Source organism: Microchirus variegatus (genome assembly GCF_963457635.1).
Source record: "Microchirus variegatus genome assembly, chromosome: 2".
NCBI classification, from domain to species: Eukaryota; Metazoa; Chordata; class Actinopteri; order Pleuronectiformes; family Soleidae; genus Microchirus; species Microchirus variegatus.
The window spans coordinates 42,893,848-42,921,587 of NC_139803.1; the positions used below are offsets into that span (position 1 = coordinate 42,893,848).

Genomic DNA, 27,740 nt, shown 5'->3' on the forward strand with positions numbered 1-27,740 from the left:
TCTTTCTTCTTCCCTCTATTCCCATCTTCTTTCTTGACACCTTCTCTCACACCTTGTTTCCTTCTCTCTCCCCCTCTTGGTTGTCTCCTCGCCTCCTTTTCCACCCTCTCTTTCCTTCCTTCCATCCTGTCCACGTTCCCTCGTCTCCTCCCTCTCTTGTTCCTCTCCTCCCGTCTTGTTTCGTTCACACCTCCTCAGACAAAGAGCAGAGGACGGGGGAGGACGGGGGAGGACGGGGGAGGACGGGGGACACCTGAGCCCGTCCTCTTTGTCCTCTTTCTCTCTGTGACACCTTTCATGTCCTGTGACATCATTGTCTCTTTCTCTCAGTCTCACCTTGTGTGAATGAAGCTTCAGGTGTGAAATTCAAACCTCCTCCTCTTCCTCCTCCTCCTCTTCCTCTTCCTCCTCCTCGTTCTCATCAGTCTCACATTTACTCCTTTAATTGTCGCTGAAGTTTGTTGTTCCTCTCATTTTAAACAATAAAACAGCGATATTTAACATCAGCAATGAACTCTGGGAAATGTCCACACACACACATTTCATTAGAAAGTAATGTAACGCAATCTGTGACAGAAAAGGTCAATAAACTAGTTTCGCCTGAAGATAAATAAGTTAAAAATGTGTTTTTAATTACATTTAATGACCTAATAAAACACTAATAACAATAAAACAGTCAAATAAAAGTATTTTTCCAATAAAAGTTGCGTATTTGTGCGCAGATAAATCACAAAATAAAACTTTGGGCCAATAAATAAAAGCATCATTCGCATAGTTTCGTGGTTTCTTGTGGTTTCAATAACAGACACGCGAGCCCCGCCCCCCTCCGCGCGGTGACCGACACGCGGCTCGGCCAATCGGAGCGCGCGGCCCCGCCGGGGTGGGCGTGGCCTCGGTGTCTCTTCAGAGGTGGAGACTCGAAACTTGTGTCCGCAGCTTTTGTCCTAAACTTTTCCCTTTTTGGACAAAAGTGAGTAAAAGTGGACACGCGGACGGAGGCCGAGAGGACCGGGACTAGGACTAGGACTAAGATTAGGACCAGGACCGGGAAACTGAGCACACCGACACCGACAACCCGCGTTGAGAATCCCTCCACACCCCGCCGCGTCCCGCACCGAGCCCTCTCCGCGCGTCAGGCCGCCTCCGGGAGCTCGTGTCCCGGTGTAGGAGGCAGCCGCGCCCCCGCTGCTCCGGATCCAGTCCTGAAGTGGGAAACAAAAACAAGCTTACAAACAACAACAAACAAACAAAAAAGTCCATTCCGAACTTTTTTGAGCTCCGATGAGTCGCGCGCGGCCGAGCGAGAGCGAGCCCAGCTGACGCTCACTGGTCCCGGATCGATCGGTGCGATCCGCTCGGCTTTGACCGCACAGGAGAGCACAGACCCCGGGGCTCTGGGGGATCGGGTCGGACGGGCCGGGATGGAGGGTCGTGTGTCCCCGGGACGGGCCTCCTCCTCCTGCGGGCTGAGGCTGCTGCTGCTCCCGCTGCTGCTGCTGCTGCGCTGCTGCGGAGCAGAGGAAGGTGAGAGGCCGTCACTGCCGATCGATATCTGGACCGATCGATACTCTGTCGATCGATTCATGTGATCAGGAAACAGACGATTAACATCATCACTGAGTTAATGGTTCATAGTTAGTTTAAGATCTTTGAGGAAACTGTCACAAATCAGTAAAAACAAGGGTTTAATTAATCTGGAGTGTAGTTTAATTTAGTTTAGTTTAGTTTAATTAAGTTTAGTTTAGTTTAGTTTAGTTTAATTTAGTTTAGTTTAGTTTAATTTAGTTTAGTTTAGTTTAGTTTAGTTTAGTTTAATTTAGTTTAGTTTAGTTTAGTTTAGTTTAATTTAAACCTGGAATTAAGATTGAATTCATTAATCTGCAGTTTGGTTTATTTAAATTTAAGTTTTAGTTTTAGGGTTGATTTTTAAATAATCTTAGATTTATTTTAAATGTATTCTAAAATTGAGTCTACATTAGTGTAATTGGATTAGATTAGATTATACATTTATAGATATAGACTTTAAATAATCCCAAATCTGATTTTATTAGAGTTTCATTCAAATTGAATTAATCTACAGTTTAGTTCAAATTAGCTTGATTTGAAGTTTGGTCAAATTCTTATGTTAATCTGAATTTAAATTTTTTGAGGTTTTTTTTGTTGTTGTTTGTTTTTAAATTGTAGTTTAATCTGATGTGTAATTTAAGGTTTAGGATTATTTTTTTTTGAAACTTTTTAGGACAGTTTTCATTTAGTCTGGTTTAGTTTAACCAGTCTTAGTTAATCTCATCCCTTTCTGGTGTTGATTAGATTAAGATCTACTTGATCTAAAATTGGCTTTAGCTTCATTTGAATTAATCCTGAGTTTTAGTTTAGTTTAGTTTAGTTTAGACGTTAAATTCAACGCTTTAGTTTAGTTCATGCTTCTCAGTCTAGTTTAGTCAATCTGGACTTCCTAAATCCTAACTTGAATTTATGTTCACGATCAAGTTTTGTGCATCTCGAGTTTAGTTTCAAGTTAAGTCTTCGGTTTAGTTTAGTTAAACCCTACTCACTGGTCTGTAGATTATATTTACTCTGTCTGTCTTTAAACAGAGTTTCTCGAGGCAGGAATTTAACCCACAACCTTCCAGTTTTTTTTTGTGTAAGAGAATGTTGCGTTAGCGTGTGACGCTAACAGAGAGAGACGTTATTACAGTTGAAATTCATTGATCTATAAAGAGATAAACACACACACACACACACACACACACACACACACATGCACACACACGTCTGTGTGTCGTAATTCAGTCCATATTCCCCAAACCCTTACCTTAACTAACACAGCCCTTAACCCTTAAACCAGGTCTTAACCCCCCCCCCCCCCCCCAAAAAAAAGCCTTTTGAAGTTGTCCTCACTGAGTGGTTTTATGATTATTGGTCCCCGCGACGCCACAAATGCAAGAACACACACACACACACACACTGTAAACAGTGTATCTGGTGATAAGGGTGCAGAACGAGGACACACACACAGATTACCATGACAACGCTGGTGGGATGTTTATACAGGATACTGGCGCATGTGTGTGTGTGTGTGTGTGTGTGTCCTTGTACTTGCTGCGTACTGAGGACCAGTGAGGTGTTTTTTAAACCAACAAAGTGAGGACATTTTTACAAAGTGAGGACATTTTGAACCGGTCCTCACTTTGTTTTGAATTGAAATCGCTTCCTGATGCTGTAAACATGCTATACTATATGTTTTTAACCTCAATTTGGTACAAAAACCCTTGGATTCACCCACTTTTTTTTAGCTCTGGGGCGGCAGACACCTGCAGGCCTTTTATGGTACTGCACCCAGTAGTTTTATATAGATGTCATTTATTAAGTAAATATATGTAATTGTGTTGATTTATAAAGTGGGAATGCTGGTCCTCAGTGTGCAGCAAGTACAAGAGTGTGTGTCTGTATGTGTGTGTGTGTGTGTGTGTGTGTGTGTGTGTGTGTGTGTGTGTGTGTGTGTGTGTGTGTGTGGGGCAAACAGACATCTGAGGACACTTTTACGTCCGCGAGACAAAAGACAGTGACGGACAGGCGACGGGGTCACCGCGGTGATGTCATAAGGTCACGGTGTGTGTGTGTGTGTGTTTATTACCTGCGAGACGTTTCCTAACATCAAACCAGCCCCCGATCACATGACATTACATCACCATGACATCACGGGGCCCGCGGTGGCGGCGCGGCGCCGAGATCAGTGAGGCAGCGTTCGGGAGGAGGAGATCAGACACCTGAACCTGTGAGGATCCTGCAGGACAGAACATGAGAGTGTGTGTGTGTGTGTGTGTGTGTGTGTGTGTGTGTGTGTGTGTGTGTGTGTGTGTGTGTAATTACAGTGTAGTGGTTCCACTCCGTTGCAGCTCAGGAATGACTGACCCAAGACTCTCATACACACACACACACACACACACACACACACACACACACACACACACACACACACACACACACACACACACACACACACACACACACACACACTCTCACTGTGAAACCACTAGCTTAGCGTAGCAACACAAGCAGCGACACACTACCCATGATGCAACACTCCAACAACAATCCTCCTCGCACATTAGACAGCCGTACACAGGAAGTGACATCACGGCGCTCAGGTGAGGTAGAGACGGCGTTAAGGATCGGATTAAACCCCGACTTTTTAATACGGGATGAAAACCCTGGAACATGGATTTTTAAAGTCCGGATTCAATCTGACAACATGAACTTTTAAGTCTGGACTGAAACCCTGGAACATGTATTTTTAACATCAGGTTGAAACCCTGGGACATGAACATTTAAGTCTGGATTGAAACCCTGGAACATGGATTTTTAACATCAGGTTGAAACCCTGGAACATGGACTTTTAAGTCTGGATTGAAACCCTGGAACATGGATTTTTAACATCAGGTTGAAACCCTGGAACATGGATTTTTAAAGTCAGGATTCAATCTGACAACATGAACTTTTAAAATCGGGGCTGAAACCCTGGAACATGGACATTTTAAAGTCAGGATTAAGTCTGACAACTTGAACTTTTAAGTCCGGAATGAAACCCTGGAACATGGATTTTTAAAGTCAGGATTGAACCGGACAACACAGACTTTTCATTTTGGGATTAAACCCTGGAACATGGATTTCTAACATCAGGATTAAACCTGGGAACATGGACTTTTAATGTCAAGATTAAAAACCCAACTTCCTGGATTTTTAACCCCAGGACTAAACCCTGGATCGTTGAGTTTTAACTCCAGGATTAAACTTTGGAACCTGGACTTTTAGGATCAGGATTAAGCCTGGGAAGACGGACTTTTAACTCCAGGATTACATCGTAAATTAATTTTAAACCCGAACTCCAGGAACACGAACCCTTGAATTTGAGATGTCGAAGGCACATTTATCGTATCGGAATTTGTAGAATTCAATTAACCCTTCGGGATGTTAGCATTTAGCCTAGCTCGCAAAAAAAACAAAAACCGAGTCATTGAAATGCTAAACGTTTGTTAGCTTGATGTTTTGTTCCGCGTACCTGTCTCACTGACTCTCGCTGTCTGTCTCTCAGAGGTGTTGATGAACACCAAGTCGGAAACAACGGACCTCAGGTGGACCAACCATCCTGCGGACGACCCTCAGGTACGCACACACACGCACGCACACACACAGAGTTAGCATTTAGCTAGCACGTAGCATGCTAATGCGCGACCTTTCTGCAGTGGGAGGAGATGAGCGGATTGGATGAAGAGTCCAACATGGTACGGACCTATCAGGTCTGCACGCCCAACAGTCCGTCCTCCAACTGGCTCAGGACGCGATGGATCCCGCGGCGCGTGGCGACCACGCTCTACGTGGAGATCAGGTCGGTTGGATTAACAGATTAACAGATTAGAGATGGTTAAAAAAGGGTTGTCCGTAAACTGCGACTGTTTCCCCCCCCCCTGCAGGTTCACCATGATGGAATGTTCCGGTCTGAACCAGCGTCACTGCAAAGAGACCTTCAATCTCTTTTCCTACCAGTCCGACACGGACGAGGCCACGCCCACTCACCCCGCCTGGATGGAGAACCCTTACGCCAAAGTCGCCACGGTCGCCGCCGACCACCTGCTGCGGCCCGGCGCCGACCGGCGCTCCAACGTCAAACTGGTGCGCCTGGGACCGCTGCGGGGGGCGGGGCTTTACCTGGCCTTCCAGAGCCAGGGGACGTGCATGGCGCTGTTGTCCGTGCGCGTCTTCTACAGGAAGTGCCCGTCCCTGCGCCGCGCCTTCGCCGCCTTCCCCGAGACCATCCCCCACTCTCTGGTCGAACAGGTAACCTCGCCGAAACCTCGGCCGAAACCACGGCAACGGACGAGATTTATGTAGACGTAGCTAAAGTAGACGTTAGCGCTGTTATTTTTTTTTAACCAAAAACAGGTTTTCAAAATAAAAGCTCAGTCAGTCACTACATTTAGAAATTGTTATCGTGAAGTTGACAAGTTTACCGATCCATCATTAAGTTTTCAAAATAAAAGCTTGATCAGTAAATTTACAAAATAAAAGATTCATCATTAATTTAGCTTAATTATAAAATTTACAATATAAAAGCTAAATTGTTAAATTTACAAAATAAAAGCTCTATAATTTAATCTACAAACTAAAAGATCTAATTATTTAATTTATAAATTAAAGGTTTCTCTGTTAGGTTTCCAAAATAAAACCTTCATCAATAAAATTACGCAGTAAAAGATCATCGTTAAACTTACAAAATAAAAGCTTAATTATTACATTTACAAAATAAAAGCTTAATTATTACATTTACAAAATAAAAGCTTAATTATTACATTTACAAAATAAAAGCTCAATAATTGAATCTACAAAATAAAAGATCTAATTATTTAATTTACCAATTAAATGTTTCTCAGTTTAATTTACAAAATAAAACCTTCATCAATAAAATTATGAAGTATTAAGATCATCATTAAGTTTACAAAATAAAAGCTTGATCAGTAAATTTACAAAATAAAAGATTCATCATTAATTTTTCAAAATAAAAGATTTTTCATTCAGTTTTCAAAATAAAAGCTTAATTATAAAATTTACAAAATAAAAGCTAAATTGTTAAATTTACAAAATAAAAGCTTAATTATTACATTTACAAAATAAAAGCTCAATAATTGAATCAACAAAATAAAAGATCTAATTATTTAATTTACAAATTAAATGTTTCTCAGTTTAATTTACAAAATAAAACCTTCATCAATAAAATTATGAAGTATTAAGATCATCATTGAGTTTACAAAATAAAAGCTTGATCAGTAAATTCAAAAAAATAAAAGCTCAATCATTAAATGTACTAAACGGAGTCCACAAAATAAAAGATTCATCATTAAGTTTACAAAATAAAAGATTCATCATTACATTTATAAAATAAAAGCTCAATAATTGAATCTACAAAATAAAAGCTTAATTATTAAATTTACAAAATAGAAGCTCAGTAATTGAATCTACAAAATAAAAGCTTAATCATTAAATTTACAAAATAAAAGCTCCATAATTTAATCTACAAACAAAAAGATCGAATTATATAATTGACAAATTAAAGGTTTCTCTGTTAAGTTTTCCAAAATAAAAGCTTTGTCATAAAACAGTTTGAACGGTTTCATTTCGCGCTGCAGGCTCAGGGTGTGTGCGTGGAGAACGCCGTGACGCCGCCGGGAGAGCAGTCGCAACCTCCCAGCATGCTGTGCGGCGAGGACGGGCAGTGGGTGGGGCAGGCGACGTCCAGCTGCGCCTGTCGGCCCGGGTACGAGGCGGTGGAGTCGGACGTCAGATGTCGAGGTGAGAGAAACTGTTTTTCTTCTTCTTCTTCTTCTTCTTCTTCTTCAGACGAGATGTTGACGCGAGCGGTCGTTTGGTTAACAAAATAAAAGCATCTTCGGTGCGAGAGGTGAAGTGTGTGTTTTCATTATCGGCACTTAAAATTCCTCGCACACACACACACACACACAGTGTAAACAGAGGGCAGTGGTTTACACAGAGGCTGGAGATGATTAGAGAGAGAGAGAGAGAGAGAGAGAGAGAGAGAGAGAGAGAGAGACATGTGTCGACAGTGTGAGGGAAGAAGGGCGAACGACATAGTCGTGTTACACAGAGAGAGAGAGAGAGAAAGAAAATATATATTAATACGTTAAATCGCCATTTCATATCACACATTTTTTTCTGTTGACCTGTTACGTCAGAGCGGCTAATTGGTACCACGACAAAAAAGTTGTATATTGTTCTGTGGGTTTTGCCCGTTGAAGCTAAACAGGAAGTGGCCAAAAAACGTTAAGTTGGTCGCAAGTGGACAGGAAGTCCAATTACTCCTACATGTGTACACTTAATTGACTTACGTTAGCGTAACTTACGTAATGCCAAGTATAAGTAGAATTTAAAAAATGCTCGCTAACACTAGCTTAGAGAGGGATACAGCGTACAGACGTACGTGGCCAGTTAATCGACATCCTCCTCCGCATGCATAGTCGGACTCGGCGAGTTGCCCGGTTGCCTGCCTTAGTCGGACTACAGCCTCACAAGAACACGTCTGCGTACCGTTAAATCGCCATTTCATTGGACTACTACTACTCCGCAACACTAGGTGGCGATACGCGACCATTTCAGCTTGTTGGCGTTTGCCGTTTTCCTGTTGACCCGTTACGTCACAGCGGCTAATTGGTACGTTTTTTTTACAAAAAGTTGTATATTGTTGTATATTGTTCTGTGGGTTTTGCCTGTTAAGCTAAACAGGAAGTGGCCAAAACACGTGAAGTTGGTCGCAAGTGGACAGGAAGTTCTAACTGAAGGAGTCCAATTAGTCCTACGTGTGTACGCTTAATTGGACGGGAGTCGAACTTGGCGTTCTACGAATTTCTTCTCCGCATGCATAGTCGGACTTGGCGAGTTGTCCGGTTGCCTGCCTTAGTCGGACTAAGGCCTCACAGGAACACGTCTGCGTACCGTTAAATCGCCATTTCATTGAACTACTACTACTTAAACACTTATAGCCTGTCCAACTCCGCAACACTAGGTGGCGATACGCGACCCTTTCAGCTTGTTGGCGTTAGCGGTTTTTCTGTTGACCCGTTACATCAGAGCGGCTAATTTGTACCACGGAGCGTTTTTTTGTTTTTTTTTTACAAAAAGTTGTATATTGTTGGTGGTGATGGTTTTTGCCAGTTGAAGCTAAACAGGAAGTGGCCAAAAAACATTAAGTTGCTCGCGAGTGGACAGGAAGTTCTAACTGAAGGAGTCCAATTAGTCCTACATGTGTACGCTTAATTGGACGGAAGTAACGTAACTTACGTAACGTCAAGTTGTTGTGGGAAGATAATTTTAAAAATGCTCGCTAAGACTAGCTTAGAGAGATATACAGTGACACCTATGGAGGCGGAGTCAGACGTACGTGGCCAGTTAATCAAATTTCTTTTCCGCATGCATAGTCGGACTTGGCGAGTTGTCCGGTTGCCTGCCTTAGTCGGACTACGGCCTCACAAGAACACGTCTGCGTACCGTTAATTGGCTAATTGGTATGTTTTTACAAAAAGCCGTATAGTTGAAGCTAAACAGGAAGTGGCCAAAACACGCTAAGTCGGTCGCGACCGGAGTTCTAACTGAAGTCGTGTCTTCAAGAAAAAAAGTCCGGTTTCTGCCGACTCGATGCGTTTTGGATGAATGAGAATATACGTAGACATGTAAACAGGAAGTGAGAATATCTTCAATGTCCACTAGGGGGCGATACCGCTGGTTGCGAAATAGAGCCGAACTTCTACTTCTATCGAGTTAACGTTCTCTATAATTACATGAGATGTGTCAGTAAAATTGGACGATGTCGGTTCAGATTACGCCGACTTTTGCGGTAAAAAGTGTGGGAAAAATGTACCAAATGTAGCGCTAATCCGCGGATTTTCAAGCACGGATCGAGGCGCCATGTTGTGCCCTTTAACATCTACATTTGTCAGGTTAGACGCAGCTTTTTGTGTGTGTTTGCGTTGCCTTCATCCAAACATAGAAGCTTCCTCGTCTGGCAAAACAGCAGCAAAAAAACAACAACCAACCAAGAGAGCTCCCTAAAAGGCAGATTTAAAGGGCCACGCACTAAATAACAGAGGGAATAATGCTTTGGAAGCGTGAGACAATTTATTGCACCGAAAATATGTGGGAAATTTCACCCCTCAGAAGAGTCCAGCTGCTGCAGAAACAGATTACACACACATTTTCATGTACGCGTCCAGGTGTCGACGCGCTTCTGGGAAGAGGTGGAGGCATTTACGGGATATTTCGACACACGGTGCGTTTACGTGCACGTTAAAAGTCCGTAAAAATATTATTTTTACATGTTTGGCTTCAACTGTCTTACATGTAATGTCATGTAAACATGTCAGTCTGACTGAAATCGGGCTAGTCTTAGTCAGACTACCATATCTGGATGATCCGTAGTCCGATTACTCATGTGTACGCTTAATCGGACGGGAGTCGGACGACGTGTAAACTGCAGTAAAAGAATTTAAAAAACGCTCGCTAAGACTAGCTTAGAGAGAGATACAGCGTCACCTACGGACTCGTCAAAGACAATAGTTGTGATTCCCTTACATGAAATATCACGTAAACACAAAAATCGGGCTCGTCTTAGTCAGACTAACGTACCTGGATAATGCCATTCATAGTCCGATTAGTCCTCTACGTAGAAGGAGATGACGTACAAACTGCAGTACTGTTGTTGGAAAATAATTTAAAAAAGGCTCGCTAAGACTAGCTTAGCGATAAATACAGCGTCACCTACGGAGGCGGAGTCAGACGACGCAGCTAATGAACCGATTTTCTCCTCCGCATGCATAGTCCGACTCGGAGTCCGATTTCTTTAGTCTGACAAAGACAATAGTTGTGGTTTTCTTTCATTTAACGTCACGTAAACGCGTCAGCCCGACTAAAATGGGGCTAGTCTTAGTCAGACTAACGTACCTGGATAATGCGATTCATAGTCCGATTACTCCTCTACGTGGAAGGAGACGACGTACAAACTGCAGTACTGTTGTTGAAAAGACTCGCTAAGACTAGCTTAGCGATAGATACAGCGGAGGCGGAGTTATTTTCTCCTCCGCATGCGTAGTCGGACTGGGCGAGTTATCCGGTTGTCTGCCTTAGTCGGACTACGGCTAATATGGAGCAGTTCATTTTAGAGAAACAGGCCGTTGTCGTCTGCGTACCTGCTTATTCTACGATTTCAAAGGGTCAAAGTTCGGGAGGCAGGAGCTTTGGAAAACGTGGAACGGAGCGCTCGAGAGTGCTTTGAGTTAGCCTCGCACGTTTACACGTGTCCTTAAAGTCGTGTTTTCACTCGGACTAACGCTTTTATCGGATTCTGCTCTCAGGTTTTTTTTACTTAAACGTCTTCCGTCTGAGACTTTTGTTTTCGTGTCGACTCGAGTGCAAACGTGAGAACACTCTTGTTGTGTCTTTGTCGCGTGACCTTCGGCGAGCTTCGTCGTTGCCTCAGACTCGGGGATCAGCAGCAGAAGTCGGCCTCAAATTAAACTCTAATCTAAATGGAATGTGGCCCTGCATGTTTAAGGCAAAGGAGGAGGAGGAGGAGGAGGAGGAGGAGGAGGAGGAGGAGGAGGAGGAGGAGGAGGAGGGGGATAAAAGCAGAGAGGAGGCGACAGACGGTTTGGTTGTCGAAGCTTCCTGTTATTCTCTGTGAGGTCAGAGGTCACCTGACTGCAGCCAGGATGTGCTGCAGTGGTGGCTCTGGTCGGGGGTCGCCCCTGCTTCTGGGGTGGGGGGGGGGCGTGGAGTAATTGCCTGGCTGAGTGAAAAGGTCAAAGGTTAACTCGTGCTGCTTAAGCTCCGCGGGAGACGGCGCCCTGTGTGTGCGTGAGTGCCCGGGCTTGGCAGGGGTTGGCACGATGACATCACGGCAGCACTTTCCACATCCTGTCGAAGCCAAGGTCACTTCCTGTCTCTGATTGTCTCGTCCCTCTCTCTCTTCTCTCTCTCTCGCCGTGTGATCTTCCTCATCCGGACGCCGTCACATCATTGTTCGGAAAACAAAGCTCAACAAGTCTCGCGTGTCCGTCCATCAACCCTGTCCCCTCCTCTTTGGTTCCTACCGAAGTCGTAAATCTGTCAACGCCCTCCGAGGCTAGTTTTTGTGTGTGACCATGTGATTTGATATATATCTCATATGTTGTATTCTATCGTTTTATCATTTCCAAAACGTAAATATAACGTAAATCTTAGAGAAAGATACAGAATCACCTAAGGAGGCGGAGTGTACTCGGAGTCCGAATTTTTTGTTTTTGTTTTTTTATTTCATGTAATGTCACGTAAACACGTGAGTCCGACTAAAATCGGCTAAAGTCTTAGTCAGACTAACGGACCTGGATAATGCGATTCATAGTCCGATTACTCCTCTACGATTACTAGCTCAACAAGTCTCGCGTGTCCGTCCATCAACCTTGTCCCTCCTCTTTGGTTCCTACCGAAGTCGTAAATCTGTCAACGCCCTCCGAGGCTAGTTTGTGTGTGTGAACATGAGATTTATATATTTATATCTCATACGTTGTATTTTATTGTTTTTATTGTTTCCAAAAACGTAAATGATATCGTAGAGAGAGATACAGTGTCACCTACGGAGGCGAGTCTGACGTACGCGGCCAATGAATCGATTTTCGTACTCGGGGTCCGATTTTTTTTAGTCTTACAGCGAAAATAGTTGTAATGTTCTTTCGTAATGTCACGTAAACACTAAAATCGGGCGAGTCTTAGTCAGACTAACGTACCTGGATTCATAGTCCGATTACGCCTCTACGATTGCTAGCTCAACAAGTCTCCGTCCATCAACCTTGTCCCTCCTCTTTGGTTCCTACCGAAGTCGTAAATCTGTCAACGCCCTCCGAGGCTAGTTTTTGTGTGTGAACATGAGATTTATATATTCATATGTTGTATTTTATCGTTTTATCGTTTCCAAAAAACGTACTTGAAGAAGAGCTGAAACCGCGAGCTATGTCGCCCCCTGGAGGCTCTACGATATATTTTTTTACTTCCTGGTTGCCCTCGACCAGCAAACCAGATGACGACATCTACATTTCACATAGAGTCGATTGGTAAATAGCCACCTTCCTTTTTTTTTTATGCTAATGCTAACGCTAACCCGTGCCTTTCTCTCCTCCAGCCTGTCCGTCGGATCATTTCAAGGCGGGGTCAGGGCCCAGTGGGTGTCGGCCTTGTCCAACGTACAGCAGCACAAAGATCCCAGGCTCCGCCTACTGCCCCTGCTACTCCGGCTACTACCGAGCTGACTCCGACCCGCCGCACACCACCTGCACCCGTGAGTCCGACTTTACTGTGTTTCCCCGTGGTTGTGTGACACACAAAACATGGTGTCGCACAACCACGCTCCACAAAAACCTGAAATATCCCTTTAAGACACACACACACCCGCTCACAAACCTGTTTTATTCTATTCTATTCACACGCCCATTTAAATCCTGCTATGCCCGAGGCAGCAGCAATTAGTCTGAATTAGGAGGCTCATTACCTCTAAGTGTGTGTGTGTGTGTGTGTGCGCGTGTGTGTGTGTGTGTGTGTGTGTGCAAACCTCTTATCTCTCAGGTCGTCCATCAGTGACAGGACGGAAAGACAAACTGATGACGTACAAATGAAGACGAATGAAACCGCTATCTTTCATTCTTCTTTGTTTTGTTTTTTTTCAAAATAAAAGTCCCCTTAAACATGTTTGGAAACCTGTCTGTTTGAGGTTCAGCAGGTAGACCAAGACCTGCTAGACCAGGTAGACCAAGACCAGGTAAACTATAAACAGTTCAGATCAGATAAACTCGCTGATTTCTTCTTCTACTACTTTAGCATCTAGCCGCGGCATTTGAACCGATGTTCATCTGCTAGTTTCTGCGCAAAAGATGTGTTCTATCTAGCGCTGGGTTAGCGCACGACGCGTTTCCACGACGACTGACCGGTAAAAAGACGCGTGACGTCATGTTTACGTGCCGCGACACGGGAGTCCAGGCACCGTTTACCAGTTAGCTCCGTTAGCCACATTAGCTCGTTTAGCGCCGTTAGCGCGCCCGCAGTGGAACTGGAGCGGTCTGTTTGTTAAAGGAAAAGAGCAGCGCTACAAATAGCCAGCGTACCTGTGTACTGCGTATGTGTTCCTCTGTTTTTGAAGGTTAGCGTCATTTTGACAATCTGGAGTTACGTAAACATGACGTTGCGCGTGTTTTTCCGATCAGTCGTCATGGAAACGCGCCGTTAACCGCCGTTAACACTAATTCTATCTCTCTGTCACACAGCTGTGTCCATACACAAGTCAACAGGAAGTGCTTTTATTTTTGTAATGGCCTTCGCCGACATCTACGATGTGTCGAAGCAAATTTGCTTAGACTTGATTTGATGGACCTATTGAGTTAGCATAAAAACTAGCTATTTCACAGGCTATTTATTCATTAAATACACTCCACAAAATCAGGCCGTAGAGGCGTCACGACAATGCTTTTCCAAGCGTTGAACACTAGGGGGCAGAGTCTAAAATAGAAGGGATTCTGAAGAGTGTGGGAACACTTGTCTCCCTGTCAACATTCTGAAGGACCTGTGCTGTTCAAATTCAAATATTTATGACCTCTGACCTCTCACCCTGAACCCAGGACCGCCCTCAGCTCCCCGCTCCATCGTGAGTCAGGTCAACGACACCACGGTGACTCTGGAGTGGAGCGAGCCACTTGACCGCGGAGGAAGAGGAGACTTGACCTACAGAGTCCTGTGCTCCAGCTGTGGGACCGCTAGCAAGGTACGCTACTGACGATAGGTAGATCGAGACCAGGTAGTTCTGGAAGACCAAGGCTTGGCAGACCTAGACAAGGTAGGCCAGGTTGATCAAGGGCTAAGCAAACCAGTGAGATCAGGGAAGACCAAGACCAGGTGGATCAGGAGTACCAGGTTAACTATGTATACCAGGTAGAACTAGACCATGTAGACCAGGAAGTACGAGATTAAGCAAACCAGTGAGATCATGTAGACCAATACCAGGTAGACCATTAGGAGCAATATTAGGTAGATCAGGTATACCAGGCAGAACGAGACCAGGTAGATCAGGTATAACAGGCAGAACGAGACAAGGTAGACCAGGCAGAATGAGACCAGGTAAATCAGGTATAGCAGGCAGAAAAAGACCAGGGTGATCATGTATACCAAGCAGAACAAGACCAGGTAGAACAGGTATACCTGGCAGAATGAGACCAGGTAGATCAGGTATAGCAGGCAGAACGAGACCAGGTAGATCAGGTATACCAGGCAGAACGAGACCAGGTAGACCAGGTATACCGGGCAGAACGAGACCAGGTAGATCAGGTATAGCAGTCAGAACGAGACCAGGTAGATCAGGTATACCAGGCAGAACGAGACCAGGTATACCGGGCAGAACGAGACCAGGTAGATCAGGTATACCAGGCAGAACGAGACCAGGTAGACAAGGTTTTCTAGGTAGAACAAAACCACATGGACCAGGTAGAATCTGGAAGACCAAGACAAGGCAGACCAGGTAGATCAAGACTAAGCAAACCACTCAGATCATGTAGACCAATACCAGTTAGACTAGGCAGAAGAGGACCATGTAGAACAAGACAAACAAGACCAGGTATACCAGGTAGAAAAGGCTAGTTCGCTTTGGTCCAGTCTGATCAGAAGAAGTCTGCTACTCGTTTGTCCATTTTGACTCAACCGCATCCTATCCCTGCTGCCTCTTCTTCAGGGATTGGCCGGTTCTTGTTCGCCATGTGATGACAGCGTCCTGTACCGCCCGGCCCAGCGCAGTCTGACCCATCGGCGAGTGGTCGTCTGGGGACTCCACCAGTACACGCAGTACACTTTCACGATCCAGTCCCTGAACGGCGTCTCTGCGCTCAGCCAATCGGAGCCGGCCTCGGACAAAGTCAACGTCACCACCAACAGAGACGGTACGCTTCGACACTTTGTTACCCAGAATGCACTTTCACGCTGTATCTGCAGCATGTGATTGCTGATAGGCTGATTTGTGCGCACAGTTCCCGCCCCAGTGTCCGGTCTGAAGAGGACGGCGTCGTCCGAGACGAGTCTGACTTTGGAGTGGGACGCTCCGGTTCTGAAAAACCAGCACCACATCCTGGACTACCAAGTCCGCTACAGTCCCAAGGTACGTACACACACACACGCATATACACACACATAATGGGCTTATGAAATGATCTGTGAAGTCACTGTCATTATGTCATTAACAGGACGGCGAGGAGGCGGGTCAGTGGCAGTACGTGCCCAGCAGGTCGTCTTCGGTGGCGCTGACGGGGCTGCAGCGGGCGACGCAGTACCAGGTGCAGGTCCGCGCTCGCTCGCAGGCCGGGTACGGATCGTTCAGCGGCGCCAACAGCTTCAGCACGCAGCCCGACGGTACGACCTCTAGAGAAATGATGTAGTTCTGGTCCCTACGGTGGCCCTGAGGTGCAAAACATAAACGCAAAACACAAACGCAAAACACAAATGCAAATTACAAAAAACAAATCACAAAACCAAAAACGCAATCACAAACGCAAAAATGTAAATGACAAAACACAAATCACAAACACAAAACCAAAAACGCAAATGACTAAACACAAACGCAAAACGCAAATGACTAAACACAAACGCAAAACACAAATGCAAAAACCAAAACACAAACGCAAAAAACACAAACGCAAATTACAAAACACAAACGCAAAACACTATCAGAAACGCAACACACAAACGCAAATTACAAACGCAAAACACTATCAGAAACACAACACACAAACGCAAATTAAAAAACGCAAAACACTATCAGAAACGCAAAACACTATCAGAAACGCAAAACACAAACGCAAATTACAAAACACTATCAGAAACGCAAAACACAAACGCAAATTACAAAACACAAAACACTATCAGAAACGCAAAACACATACGCAAATGACAAAACGCAAAACAAAAAACACAAAAGCAGAAAATACAAAAACAGGAACTCAAAACTAAAAATTTACTTTGTGTTTTGCACCTCAGGGCCACCGTAGGTCCCAAATCGTTTTTTGTATTTGCTAAAAATGTGACTGCACCATGCTTTGATCTTATTTTTAGCTAGCTAGTGCTAGCTCTGCTCGCTTGGAACCTCGCCAGAGCAGGTTACTAAAAAAATTGCTTTAGCGACATTAGCAGCTCTTGCTACGAAGTCGTCCATGACGGACACTGCTCTGGACACGCCCACTCTCGAGCTGAGTTGTCTTTTCAACTTTTTTTTTCTATTCTGTGTTTTCTAGGCGCGCGGAACTCTCAGCTGGTGGTGATGGCCGTTCTGGTCTCCATGGGGATTCTGCTGCTCGTCGCCGCGGCGATCGTCGCCGTCTACTGTTACCGGTAAGAGAGAGAGAGAGAGAGAGGGAAAAGTTGTGTGTGTGTGTGTGTGTGTGTGTTCAGGATGCTCCCTCCCTGCCTGCTCCAACAGAACAATGGAACGTTGACCTCAGGTTCAAACACACACACACACACACACACACACACACACACACACACACACACACACACACACACACACACACACACACAGGGTGGGACATGTCGACTATATTAAGATGTAGAAACCCAACACTGTGAGAGAGATGGAGCGATAGAGAGAGATAATAACATTCCTTGGAGAGAGAGTGAAAAAGAATGGATGTGTGTGTGTGTGTCTGTGTGTGTGTGTGTGTGTGTGTGTGTGTGTGTGTGTGTCTCTTGGGAGATGAGGAATCCTGCGGCGGCTAAAAACACTCTCTCTCTCTGGTTGTCTCTCAGCAGGAGGAGGAGGACACGCTCAGACATCAGCGATAAAAGTGGACACTTCCCGATGGGACAGAGTGAGTCCTCTCTCCCTGTTTTCCCGTCTGTGTCGTGTCACGTGACCAATAAAAGCTAACCATGTTGTCGTTGTCGTCGTTGTTGTCTTCGCAGCGATGAAGGTGTACATCGACCCGTTCACGTACGAGGACCCCAACGAGGCCGTGAGGGAGTTCGCCAAAGAGATCGAGGCGTCCTTCGTCAAGATCGAGGAAGTGATCGGCGCAGGTAAATCGCGGCGCGGCGTGGCGTGGCGCGTTTTCGGAAAAACACGTAGCCCGAAGTGATCTTTTCTTTGACTGTCAGCGTCGCATCACACACACTCCTGCTTTATTAAACGTAAACACAAGTGTGTGTGTGTGTGTAGCCACTGTAACAGTAGTCATGTCTTGTGAAGACATTAGCCAAACGTAACTGGATAGCGGTTACCGCGGAAACAAAGGTGTAAGGTTTTCACCGCCGGCTCACACACACACACACACACACACACACACACACACACTTGTCGTATATATGTGTGTGAGGTGTTGACGTGTCGGTATGTGCTAATGAGGCTGAAAGTAACGCGACACTTATCCAAACTTTGGAACGGGCTTCGGTGTTTTTGTGGTTCAGCTGCGCTGTGATTGGCCGCGGTCGGCCGCGTGTGATCTCAGCAGACGCTCGCGTCTCTTTGTCGGAGTCCCTCAGGGCTCCGTCCTCGGCCCGCGGTGACGTGTTCCTGTAACGTTAGCAACTTTTTGCGAGGCTTTTCTGTAATTAGTCACCGACGATTGTACTGTTTGGTAACATTAGTATGGTTTTTGGAACGTTAGCAAAGAGATAGTTGTAGCATTCCTATGTTTTTTTGTAATGTTAGCAATACATTTTGTAGCATTTTTCTGGTTTTGTAATGTTAGCAATGCATTTTTTTTCTTGAGCATTTTAATGTTTCTTTGTAATGTAAGCAAAGCCATTGTCGTGGCATTTTTATGGTTTTTTGTAGTATTAGCAATACATTTTGTAGCAATTTTCTGGTTTTTGAATGTTAGCAAAGCATTTTAATGGTTTTTGCAATGTTAGCAATACATTTTGTAGCATTTTTCTGGTTTTTGATTGCTAGCATCGGGATTTTTGTAGAATACATTTTTGCAATGTTAGCAAAACATTTTTTCTCGCATTTTCATGTGTTTTGTAATGTTAGCAATGCAATTTTTGTAACAATAATATTATTTTAGTTTTGTTAGCAATGCAATTTTATAGCAATTTTCTGGTTTTTGGATGTTAGCAAAGCATTTTTCTAGCATTTTTAGTTGTTTTGTAATGTTGGCAATGCAAGTTTTTTCTCGAGCATTTTAATAGTTTTTGAAATGTTAGCGAAGCAATTTTTGTCGCATTTTTATGGTTTTGTAATGTTAGCAATACATTTTGTAGCAATTTTCTGGTTTTTGAATGTTAGCACTACGATTTTTGTAGAATACATTTTTGCAATGTTAGCAAATCGTTTTTGTAGCATTTTCAGTTTTGTAATATTAGCAATGCAATTTTTGTCACATTAGCATATTTTTTAATTTTGTTAGCAATGTATTTTGTAACATTTTTATTGACTTTGTAATTTTTGAAAATGTTGAAAAAACAATGTTTTTTTGTACTTAAATGTATATTTTTTTCCACGTTTTATTTTGTATTTCACTGACCGTAACCGTCTGTTTCAAACTGTCCAGGTGAGTTTGGCGAGGTGTGTCGCGGGCGTCTGAGGATCCCGGGCAGGAAGGAGAACTACGTCGCCATCAAGACGCTGAAGGGCGGCTACACCGAGAAGCAGAGGCGGGACTTCCTGTCTGAGGCGTCCATAATGGGCCAGTTCCAGCACCCCAACATCATCCACCTGGAAGGCGTCATCACCACTTCCTGTCCCGTCATGATCCTCACGGAGTTCATGGAGAACGGCGCCCTCGACAGCTTCCTGAGGGTAAGACGGGCGGGCGGAGACGGGCGTTCCTCAAGCTCAGTGTCCACGTGGACTTCAGTGTCCACCGTCTTTAACTCCGTCTGTCTCTGCAGATGAACGACGGACAGTTCACCGCCATCCAGCTGGTGGGGATGCTGCGCGGGATTGCAGCGGGGATGAAGTATCTGTCGGACATGAGCTTCGTCCACAGAGACCTGGCAGCTCGTAACATCCTGGTCAACTCCAACCTGGTCTGTAAGGTGAGATAAGGTCTACTTAGACGTCTCCGCGATCGCCTGTCTGTCAACAGAAAAGCCTCATTCTCTACGGTTCTTTTGTCTCCAGGTGTCAGATTTTGGGCTCAGCCGCTTTCTGACGGAAAACTCGTCTGACCCGACGTACACCAGCTCCCTGGTGAGTCCGACTCACTGGATCCACAGAGTCATACACCCGAAAATGATGCTAACGTCATTAGCTAAGAAAATTAGCATCTCGTTCGGTTTATATACTTGTAAAATACTTGTTTGGGACTTCATTTGGTACGTGGAGTCCCTCAGGGTTCCGCTCTTGGTCCTTTTACATTCTGTTGTAAGTCCTTATAGGTTTCACCTTCCGTGAGAGACATTTAACACGCAATACATTTTATAGCATTTTTCTGGTTTTTAAATGTTAGCATCGGGATTTTTACAATGTTAGCAAAACATTTTTCAAGCATTTTCATGTGTTTTGTAATGTTAGCAATGCAATTTTTGTAACATTACTATATTTTTAGTTTTGTTAGCAATGCATTTTATAGCATTTTTCGTTTTTTTGAATGTTAGCAAAGCATTTTTTTTTAGCATTTTTCTGTATTTTGTAATGTTAGCAATGCAAAAAAATTTCTCTAGCATTTTAATGGTTTTTGCAATGTTAGCAAATGATTCTTGTAGCATTTTTCTGGTTTTTGAATGTTAGCAAAACGTTTTTTTTCTAGCATTTTCATGTGTTTTGTAATGTTAGAAAATTAGCATCTTGTTCGGTTTATATGCTTGTAAAATACTTGTTTGGGACTTCATTTGGCACATGGAGTCCCTCAGGGTTCCGCTCTTGGTCCCTTTAGATTTCTGTCACCTTCTATGAGAGAACATTTAACACGTGTTGTGCTTTTATTTTGAAATGAATGCCAAGTCACCGACTCTGTGTTGTCTCTCAGGGAGGAAAAATTCCCATTCGCTGGACGGCCCCTGAAGCCATCGCCTACAGGTGAGCGTCACTCCTCCAGGTTGCGTTCGTGCCGCTGTCGCGTCGCATTCCTTCACTCATTGGTGAATTGTTTACCGATTACAGGAAGTTCACGTCAGCCAGCGACGCGTGGAGTTACGGCATCGTTATGTGGGAGGTGATGTCGTACGGAGAGCGACCATACTGGGACATGAGCAACCAGGACGTAAGAAAAAACGCAAACAAACAATAAAAGTCACCTGGTTACTGTTCTGCTTGGTTTTTGTAACGTTAGCGATGTAATTTTTTTCTCGAGCATTTTTATGGTTTTTGCAATGTTAACAAAGCGATTTTTGTAGCATTTTTATGTTATTCTGGAATGTTAGCAATACATTTTTTTTTAGCATTTTTCTGGGTTTTGAATGTTAGCAAAGCGATTTTGTAGCACACATTCTTTCAATGTTAGCAAAGAGATTTTTTTTAGCATTTTTCTGGTTTTGGAAGGTTATCACGGCATTTTTTTTCTCAGCCATTTTATGCTTGTTGTAATGCTAGCAAAGCGATTTTGTAGCATACATTCTTGCAATGTTTGCAAATTGTTGTTCCTTTTGTAGCATTTTTATGCTTTTGCAACGTTAGCAAAGCGATTTTGTAGCATACATTCTTGCAATGTTAGCAAATTGTTGTTTTTTTTTAGCATTTTTATGCTTTTTGCAATGTTAGCAATGCGATTTTTGTAGCATTTTTATGTTTTTTGAATGTTAGCAAAGCATTTTTTTATTCGCATTTGCATGTGTTTTGTTATGTTAGCAATTAATTTTTTTTTTAGCATTTTTCTGGTTTTGGAATGTTAGCACTGCATTTTTTTTCTCAACCATTTTTACGCTTTTTGCAATGTTAGCGAAGCGATTTTGTAGCATACATTTTTGCAATGTTAGCAAATCTTTTTTTGTAGCATTTTTATGTTTTGTATGTTAGCAATGCGATTAACACAAACAGCTGATGGAGTTCTTCTTCTTAACCGTCCTGCCGCCTCAGGTGATCAACGCCATCGAGCAGGACTACAGGCTGCCCCCGCCCCCAGAGTGCCCCGCCTCCCTGCACGCGCTCATGCTGGACTGCTGGCAGAAAGAGCGAGCCAACCGGCCGAGGTTCTGCGATGTGGTCGCGTCGCTCGACAGGCTCATTCGTAACCCCGCCTCCCTGAAGGTGACGCACCCGGAGGGCCCGAGGTGAGTCTCAATGTCGCTCCTCATCATGTGAGCGGGGAGCAAGATACGGGGGGGGGGGGTTTGGTTTTTGACTGGCAGCTGTGGAATGTCATTCATGCACCAGCTGGTGGTTTTCAGGGGTCAAAGGTCAGAGAGACACAGGCATGGGGCGGGGCTTGTGGAGCAGCCAACTGCGTGATTGACAGCTGTTTACACAGACAGGGTTGTTTACTTGAGCAGGTGCAGAGCAGGTCACATTCTTGGATTTAAGTCTCCTTCTCAATTCACCCAAACATCTATCGGCAACTAACAGAGATCTTAGCTTAGCTTTAAGACTGGATTCTGTGGGAAACAGCAAACATAACTTAGCTGAGCTCTAAGACTGAAGCTGGTAGTAAATCTGCGAGCTTAGCGTCACATAAAGACGGGAACTGGTGGGAAACATGTAACTCAGCTTTGCATTAAGGAACCACTGGAACCAGCGGTGACTGCTAACCATATAAACCGGTTGGAAACAGCTAAGTTAGCTTGAAAACTGGAAACATAAAAAACCCCCTGCTAATTTAATTTAGCTTAGAGGCAGAAACAAATGTGAAATAGCTAACTTAGCTGACCAGAAACAGTCAGAACCAGCTAATCGAGCTTAGCTTAGAGACTGGAATCAGTGGGAAACAGCAAACATAATTTAGCTGAGCTCAAAGACTGGTAGTAATCTGCGACACATAAAGACGGGAACTGGTGGTGAAACATGTAACTCAGCCTTGCATTAAGACTGGAACCAGTGGTGACTGCTAACCATATAAACCAGTTGGAAAAGTTAGCTTGAAAAGCTCATTTAGCTTAGCTTAGCGGCAGACACAAATGTGAAGTAGCTCACTTAGCTTAAAGTCCAGAAACAGTGAGAACCAGCTAGTTTAGCTTAGCTAAGAGGCAGACACAAATGTGAAGTAGCTCACTTAGCTGAGCTTAAAGTCTAAAAACAGGGAGAGCCAGCTAATTTAGAGACAAGAACCAGTGGAAACACTGACTTAGCTTGACTTAAAAAGCAAAAACAGTGGGAAACTTCCCTTCCTGAGTGAAAACAATGACTCTAGTTTAAAAACGTTTCCAATGAATTCTGTCTGTCTCTGTGTCTCAGTTCGTCCCAGCCTCTGTTGGACCAGCGAGTCCCGCCTCCTCTCTCCGCCTGTGGTTCTGTTTCGGAGTGGCTTCGGGCCATAAAGATGGAGCGATACGAGCTGAGCTTCCTGCAGGCCGGTTTCACCAGCCTGGAAATCGTCTCGCAGCTCAACACTGAGTGCGTCCTCGCCACGTACATTTCATAATATATTCAACGCGTACTGTGCTGTGTTTTTTTTTTTCACGCTAACCTCTTTCCACGCTGTCGTTGTGTTTCAACAGAGACCTGCTCAGAGTGGGCGTGACCCTCGCTGGGCACCAGAAGAAAATCCTCTCCTCCATTCAAACACTCAGGATACGCAAGACTCCGCCCACCATTCTCTACTGACCAACCACAGCCGTGCCCTGACGAACTGTCCAACAACAAAACACTCAGGATGCCGAGCCAGCCCGTTCTTTTATTTTTTTAAACCTCTGACCAATCAGAAAGCCTCAGGACCAGTAAGACTCCGCCTCCTGATGGTTGGATCAATGAAATGCCCATGAGCTGTCGTGACATTTAAGAAGCACAAAAGAACACTAAAGGAATCAACGCAGCTCTGTTAGCGTCATTGTTTGGCCAACAAAGACTCCACCCACCTTCTTATTCTGGCCAATCAGAACAAAGTTGACTGACTCTTTAAAATGAGCGAGAACATGGTTGGTCAGCACTCAGGACGTACGTAGCCCTGGGCCCGCCCGACTTGCCAAACCACTACGGCCATTCCACTGCTCAGGAAACACAAGGCTCCTCATACTTGATTGGCCATTTTATGATCCTGCTACACAGGAAGTCATTTCAGTACAGCCTTCTTGCACCTAACTAAGCCCCACCCACTGCATCAAGGGACAGCTGGAATTGGTTCCCAGCCCTGTCCGTCACGTCCCGTCACAGCAGGATTGAGTCGAAACAGAGAGGACCTTCTCGTCGACGAGCCCAGAAATGCCGAGGATGGAGACGAGCTACATAGAGCGGGAGAGTTTTTTGTACGAGTTCTTATTCCCGAGGAATATTCGGGGATTTTACACACACACACACACACAAGTATATATATATATATATATATAAATATATATATATGAACATTTTGAGGAAACGTAAACATTTTCAGAGAACGGAACCACTGTGCACAGACAATTTTGAATCCGAGGGATTCCGAAATGGCTACTCGGTATGCTCCGTCGTGACGCCGATATCTACTCGAGGAACGTTAGCACAACCTGAGGGAACTCGCGCGGAGACACGTCGACATGTTCAGGAAACGTCGGCGCATCGCAATCTTCGTGAGCTGCGAGGAATAATCTGGGATTGTCGCAGGAATCACCGGTGGAACTTTTAAGGGAATCCTTGTGAATCTTTGAGAACGATACCCAAACCTAATGGGATTTCCTTTAAAAAAAAAAATATTGTTTTAACCAAATTACTGTGATTCTTCAGGTGCTGAAATCCGCCCAGAATAGTGGGAGGGCTTTCAGGAAGAATATTTACGTCTCACTACAGGACCCACGTGGTCCCGAGTCCACTTATCGTGAAAGTTGTAAGTAATGGAGTGAACTCTCTTGAGCCTGGATTTCCACACTGAGGGATCTAAAACTTTATTTTTTAAACTTTAAAGTGACATTTAACCAAAAATGTTCATATCAAAGATAGTGAAGTGAAATAGAGGAGCGTAATGTGATCATGTGACATGTTGAGAACAGAGTCATTGTCCAATAGGAAGCAGTTGACCCGATCCCTGAGTGTGGGAGCGGACGCAGGTTTGACGACCGCACCGCAAATACTGGACCTGTTAGATTGTTTGTCGATGGTTTTTGTATCGTAGCACTTTTTGTACCTGATATTTGAACACGATTGTGTTTTTAAAACAGCAGCAGATCATTGTTTTTATATTAAACATACATTTCAGGAAAAAGAAAATCTGTCTTTTTCATTTTGTACAACGAGGAGGGGGGGGGGGGGGGTGTGGGGGTGAAAGGTCACATCTGAAATCAAACGCTCATTTGTTCTTTCCGCAATAACAAGAGAATCCGTCTCATTCACGGCACGCATGTCCAACAGTGTTCCATTAAATAACACTAGAGGGGTTTAGACGGTTGTATCTGCAGAGGCTCTTCTGTCCTGCAGCCAAACGCTCATTCAGACTTGGCAAAGGCTCGTTTTTTTCCTCTGAGACAAAGCAAACAAACGCTTAAAACGGCAGCTCTTTAATCACAACATGTCTGATAAAAGCCGTGTTTTCATTAATGCTGACGTTTTAGTCAGATGACCTTTGGTCCAGTCGGGATTTGTCTTGTCTGAAGTTGTAGTACTGACGAGTTGGCCCTCTTACAGTCTTTAAGCTAAGCTAAGTTTGCGTCCAGTTTTTTTTTTTAAATCTTTAAGACTGACAAAGATTCCCACTGGTTACAGTCTTTTTGCTAAGCTAAGTGTTGAAGTGTTGAAAAACATGTATGTTTCGTTCCATTTTCCGTGTAAATAGGGCCTAAGCTAAGCTAGCTTTCGCCATCAGTTACAGTCTTTGGCTGTGTTCCATTTACACTGGAACCTCAGAACTGGGGGTTACGTCACCTCTGAGTTGACCGAGTTTTCCAGCTGGGAAAAATTTGGATCTCGGACTAACCATTGTTATCTATTCTGCCCAAAAAAAAGACTGTATGATATTTTGCTCACACGAACAACATATTAACGTGACTGGCAGCCATCTTGGAATCCTATGTCAGGTTTTGGTAGCTAAGCTAACTTTCCAGGTTTGATTGGGAACTTTGACTTCCGACTACAACTGGAACAAACTATTTAAGCTTAGCTCTTGCTTAAGTTAGCGGTCTCCTGCTGGACCCAGTCTTTAAGCAAAGCTAACTGTTCACTCCAGTCTGTAAGCTAAGCTAGCTTTTTCCCCATCAGTGCCAGTCTTCTGCTGTGTTCCATTAGAACTTGGAAACATTTGGACACAACCAAATAGCCATTGTTAGCTATTCCAAACCAAAAAAAACAGGCTATACATGGTATTTAGCTCAGACGAACAGCATTGCAACATGTTCCTGGATAAATATAAATAACACTACTACATGTACAACTGCCAAATAAGTTACTGTTAAGTTACTGTTAATGTGACTGGCAGCCATCTTGGAATCCTATGTCAGGGTTTGATAGCTCCGATTTTCCAAGTTAGACTGGAATGCACCATTTAAGCTGAGCCCTTGCTTAAGCTAGCAGTTTCCTCCTGGATCCGGTCTTTAAGCAAAGCTAACTGTTTCCCACTGCAGTATGTAAGCGAAGCTAGCTTTTCCCCATCAGTGCCAGTCTTTTGCTGTGTTCCATTTACATTGGAACTTGGAACTGCGGGTTATAGCTGGGAAAAAAATAGGATGCAACTAAATAGCCATTGTTAGCTATTCCAAACCCAAAAGAAAATAGGCTATACGTGGTATTTTGCTCATAGACAGCATCGCAACATGTTCACGAATAAATATTGAACACGACTATATGTACGACTGTCAAATAGGTAAATAAGAGAAGAGTGTTTTTACTGTTAACGTGACTGGCAGCCATCTTGGAATCCTATGTCAGGGTTTGATAGCTCCGACTTTCCAAGTTAGACTGGATTTGCTTAAGCTATCGGTCTCCTGCTGGATCCAGTCTTTAAGCAAAGCTAACTTAGTAAACAATGCTTCGTTAGCCGTTATCAGTTCTCTCAGCAGAGTTGAATTAGCCGTTTTCCAAGTCACAAGTGCCCCAGCAGGAAAATCCAGCTGCCTCGTAAAGTTAATAAAAACCCGTTGAGCTTCGTTAATGACTGAAGTCGCCATCTTTCAGGCTCCGGCACAGGAAGTTGACCTCAACATTCCCCGCGTCTCCATCAGCGCACGACGACAACAACAGCAGCAGCAGACATGTTTGAATCATGACATGAAGCCGGCTAATGAGAACCATCGGCCCGTTGTTACATTATTGTGGAAGAGTCCAATTTTTTTTTTTTTGTTCTTTCTTTTTTATTTCCACAATAACTCACGAAGCAAAGACGCGATAAATCTGCGCCGCGACATCTGGAAACCACGTCGTCGGCGCGTCCGTCTTTACCTCCGACTCCTGCTCGACCTCTCGCTCTGTCTCTTATTAGAGATAAAGCTCGGGGTTTGAGGAACGAACACATGGTCGGAGCTAATAAAATCTAAATAGGCCGAATCCTGGGATATTTTTAAGTTTACGTTCCCTGCAAAAAAACAGCCCTTTTTCCAACAGGGACCTTGAAGATTGTGCCACTTCCAGACCAAATTCCACAGAGAAAACAGGGGATTCTTCAGATTTCAGTCCGCGGTTCACACACTCCAGTCCACAGGGGGGCGCTGTCCGGTGCCCTTTTTTTTAAAACCAAAAAGGTGAACAGTTCTGACCCCAGGACCTGTTCCCGGGGTCCTTACGTAAGTCTGGTTCAGCGTCACATGACTCTCTGTGAGGTCGTCTCATCACGACAGAGAAACAAACATGGAGGCTGTTGACGTTGACCTCTGACCTCAGAGTGTGTGCGTTATCAGTGTGTGTGTGTGTGTGTGTGAGACAGCGCAGACCTGTCAGGTCGGGGGCCGTCGAGCCGCGAACTTCACTTGACATTCAGAGTGGGCGGAGTCTCGGCCCCTGATTGGCCGCCCGGCCCGAGTGCTGCAGGTAGCGTCTGTTCAGCGACAACAAACACACATGTGGGAGGTCAGAGGTCACGGCGAGCCTGAGCAGCTGCGAGCGTGATTGACAGTCAGTGAAATCGGAGTCTGAGCAAATATTTGGTCAGGGACAAGTGAGGGGGGGGGGGGGGGGGGTTGGGGTCTAGGGGGGA

At 44.4% G+C, this 27,740-nt stretch overlaps 1 protein-coding gene across 1 annotated transcript; it reads left to right on the forward strand.

Annotated features, from left to right (window-relative positions):
- Positions 1-1,073: 1,073 nt before the first annotated feature.
- On the forward strand, positions 1,074-24,753 carry LOC310944277 (ephrin type-B receptor 4b-like). Its single transcript, XM_083910007.1, has 21 exons — positions 1,074-1,524; positions 5,096-5,166; positions 5,247-5,389; positions 5,475-5,838; positions 7,185-7,347; positions 12,719-12,874; positions 14,205-14,347; positions 15,308-15,512; positions 15,600-15,727; positions 15,813-15,978; positions 16,857-16,953; positions 17,371-17,432; positions 17,527-17,640; positions 19,116-19,363; positions 19,456-19,602; positions 19,688-19,756; positions 20,535-20,584; positions 20,669-20,768; positions 21,581-21,774; positions 22,892-23,050; positions 23,155-24,753. The coding sequence occupies exons 1-21, from the start codon at positions 1,422-1,424 to the stop codon at positions 23,258-23,260; spliced, it is 2,988 nt and encodes a 995-aa protein (XP_083766133.1). The 5' UTR covers positions 1,074-1,421; the 3' UTR covers positions 23,261-24,753.
- Positions 24,754-27,740: the final 2,987 nt, after the last annotated feature.

Coding starts and splice junctions, on each gene's coding strand:
- LOC310944277 (XM_083910007.1), top strand. CDS start 1,422: ATGGAGGGTCGTGTGTCCCCGGGACGGGCCTCCTCCTCCTGCGGGCTG. Junction 1,525..5,095: donor CTGCTGCGGAGCAGAGGAAG/GTGAGAGGCCGT, acceptor TCTGTCTCTCAG/AGGTGTTGATGAACACCAAG. Junction 12,875..14,204: donor GCCGCACACCACCTGCACCC/GTGAGTCCGACT, acceptor CCCTGAACCCAG/GACCGCCCTCAGCTCCCCGC.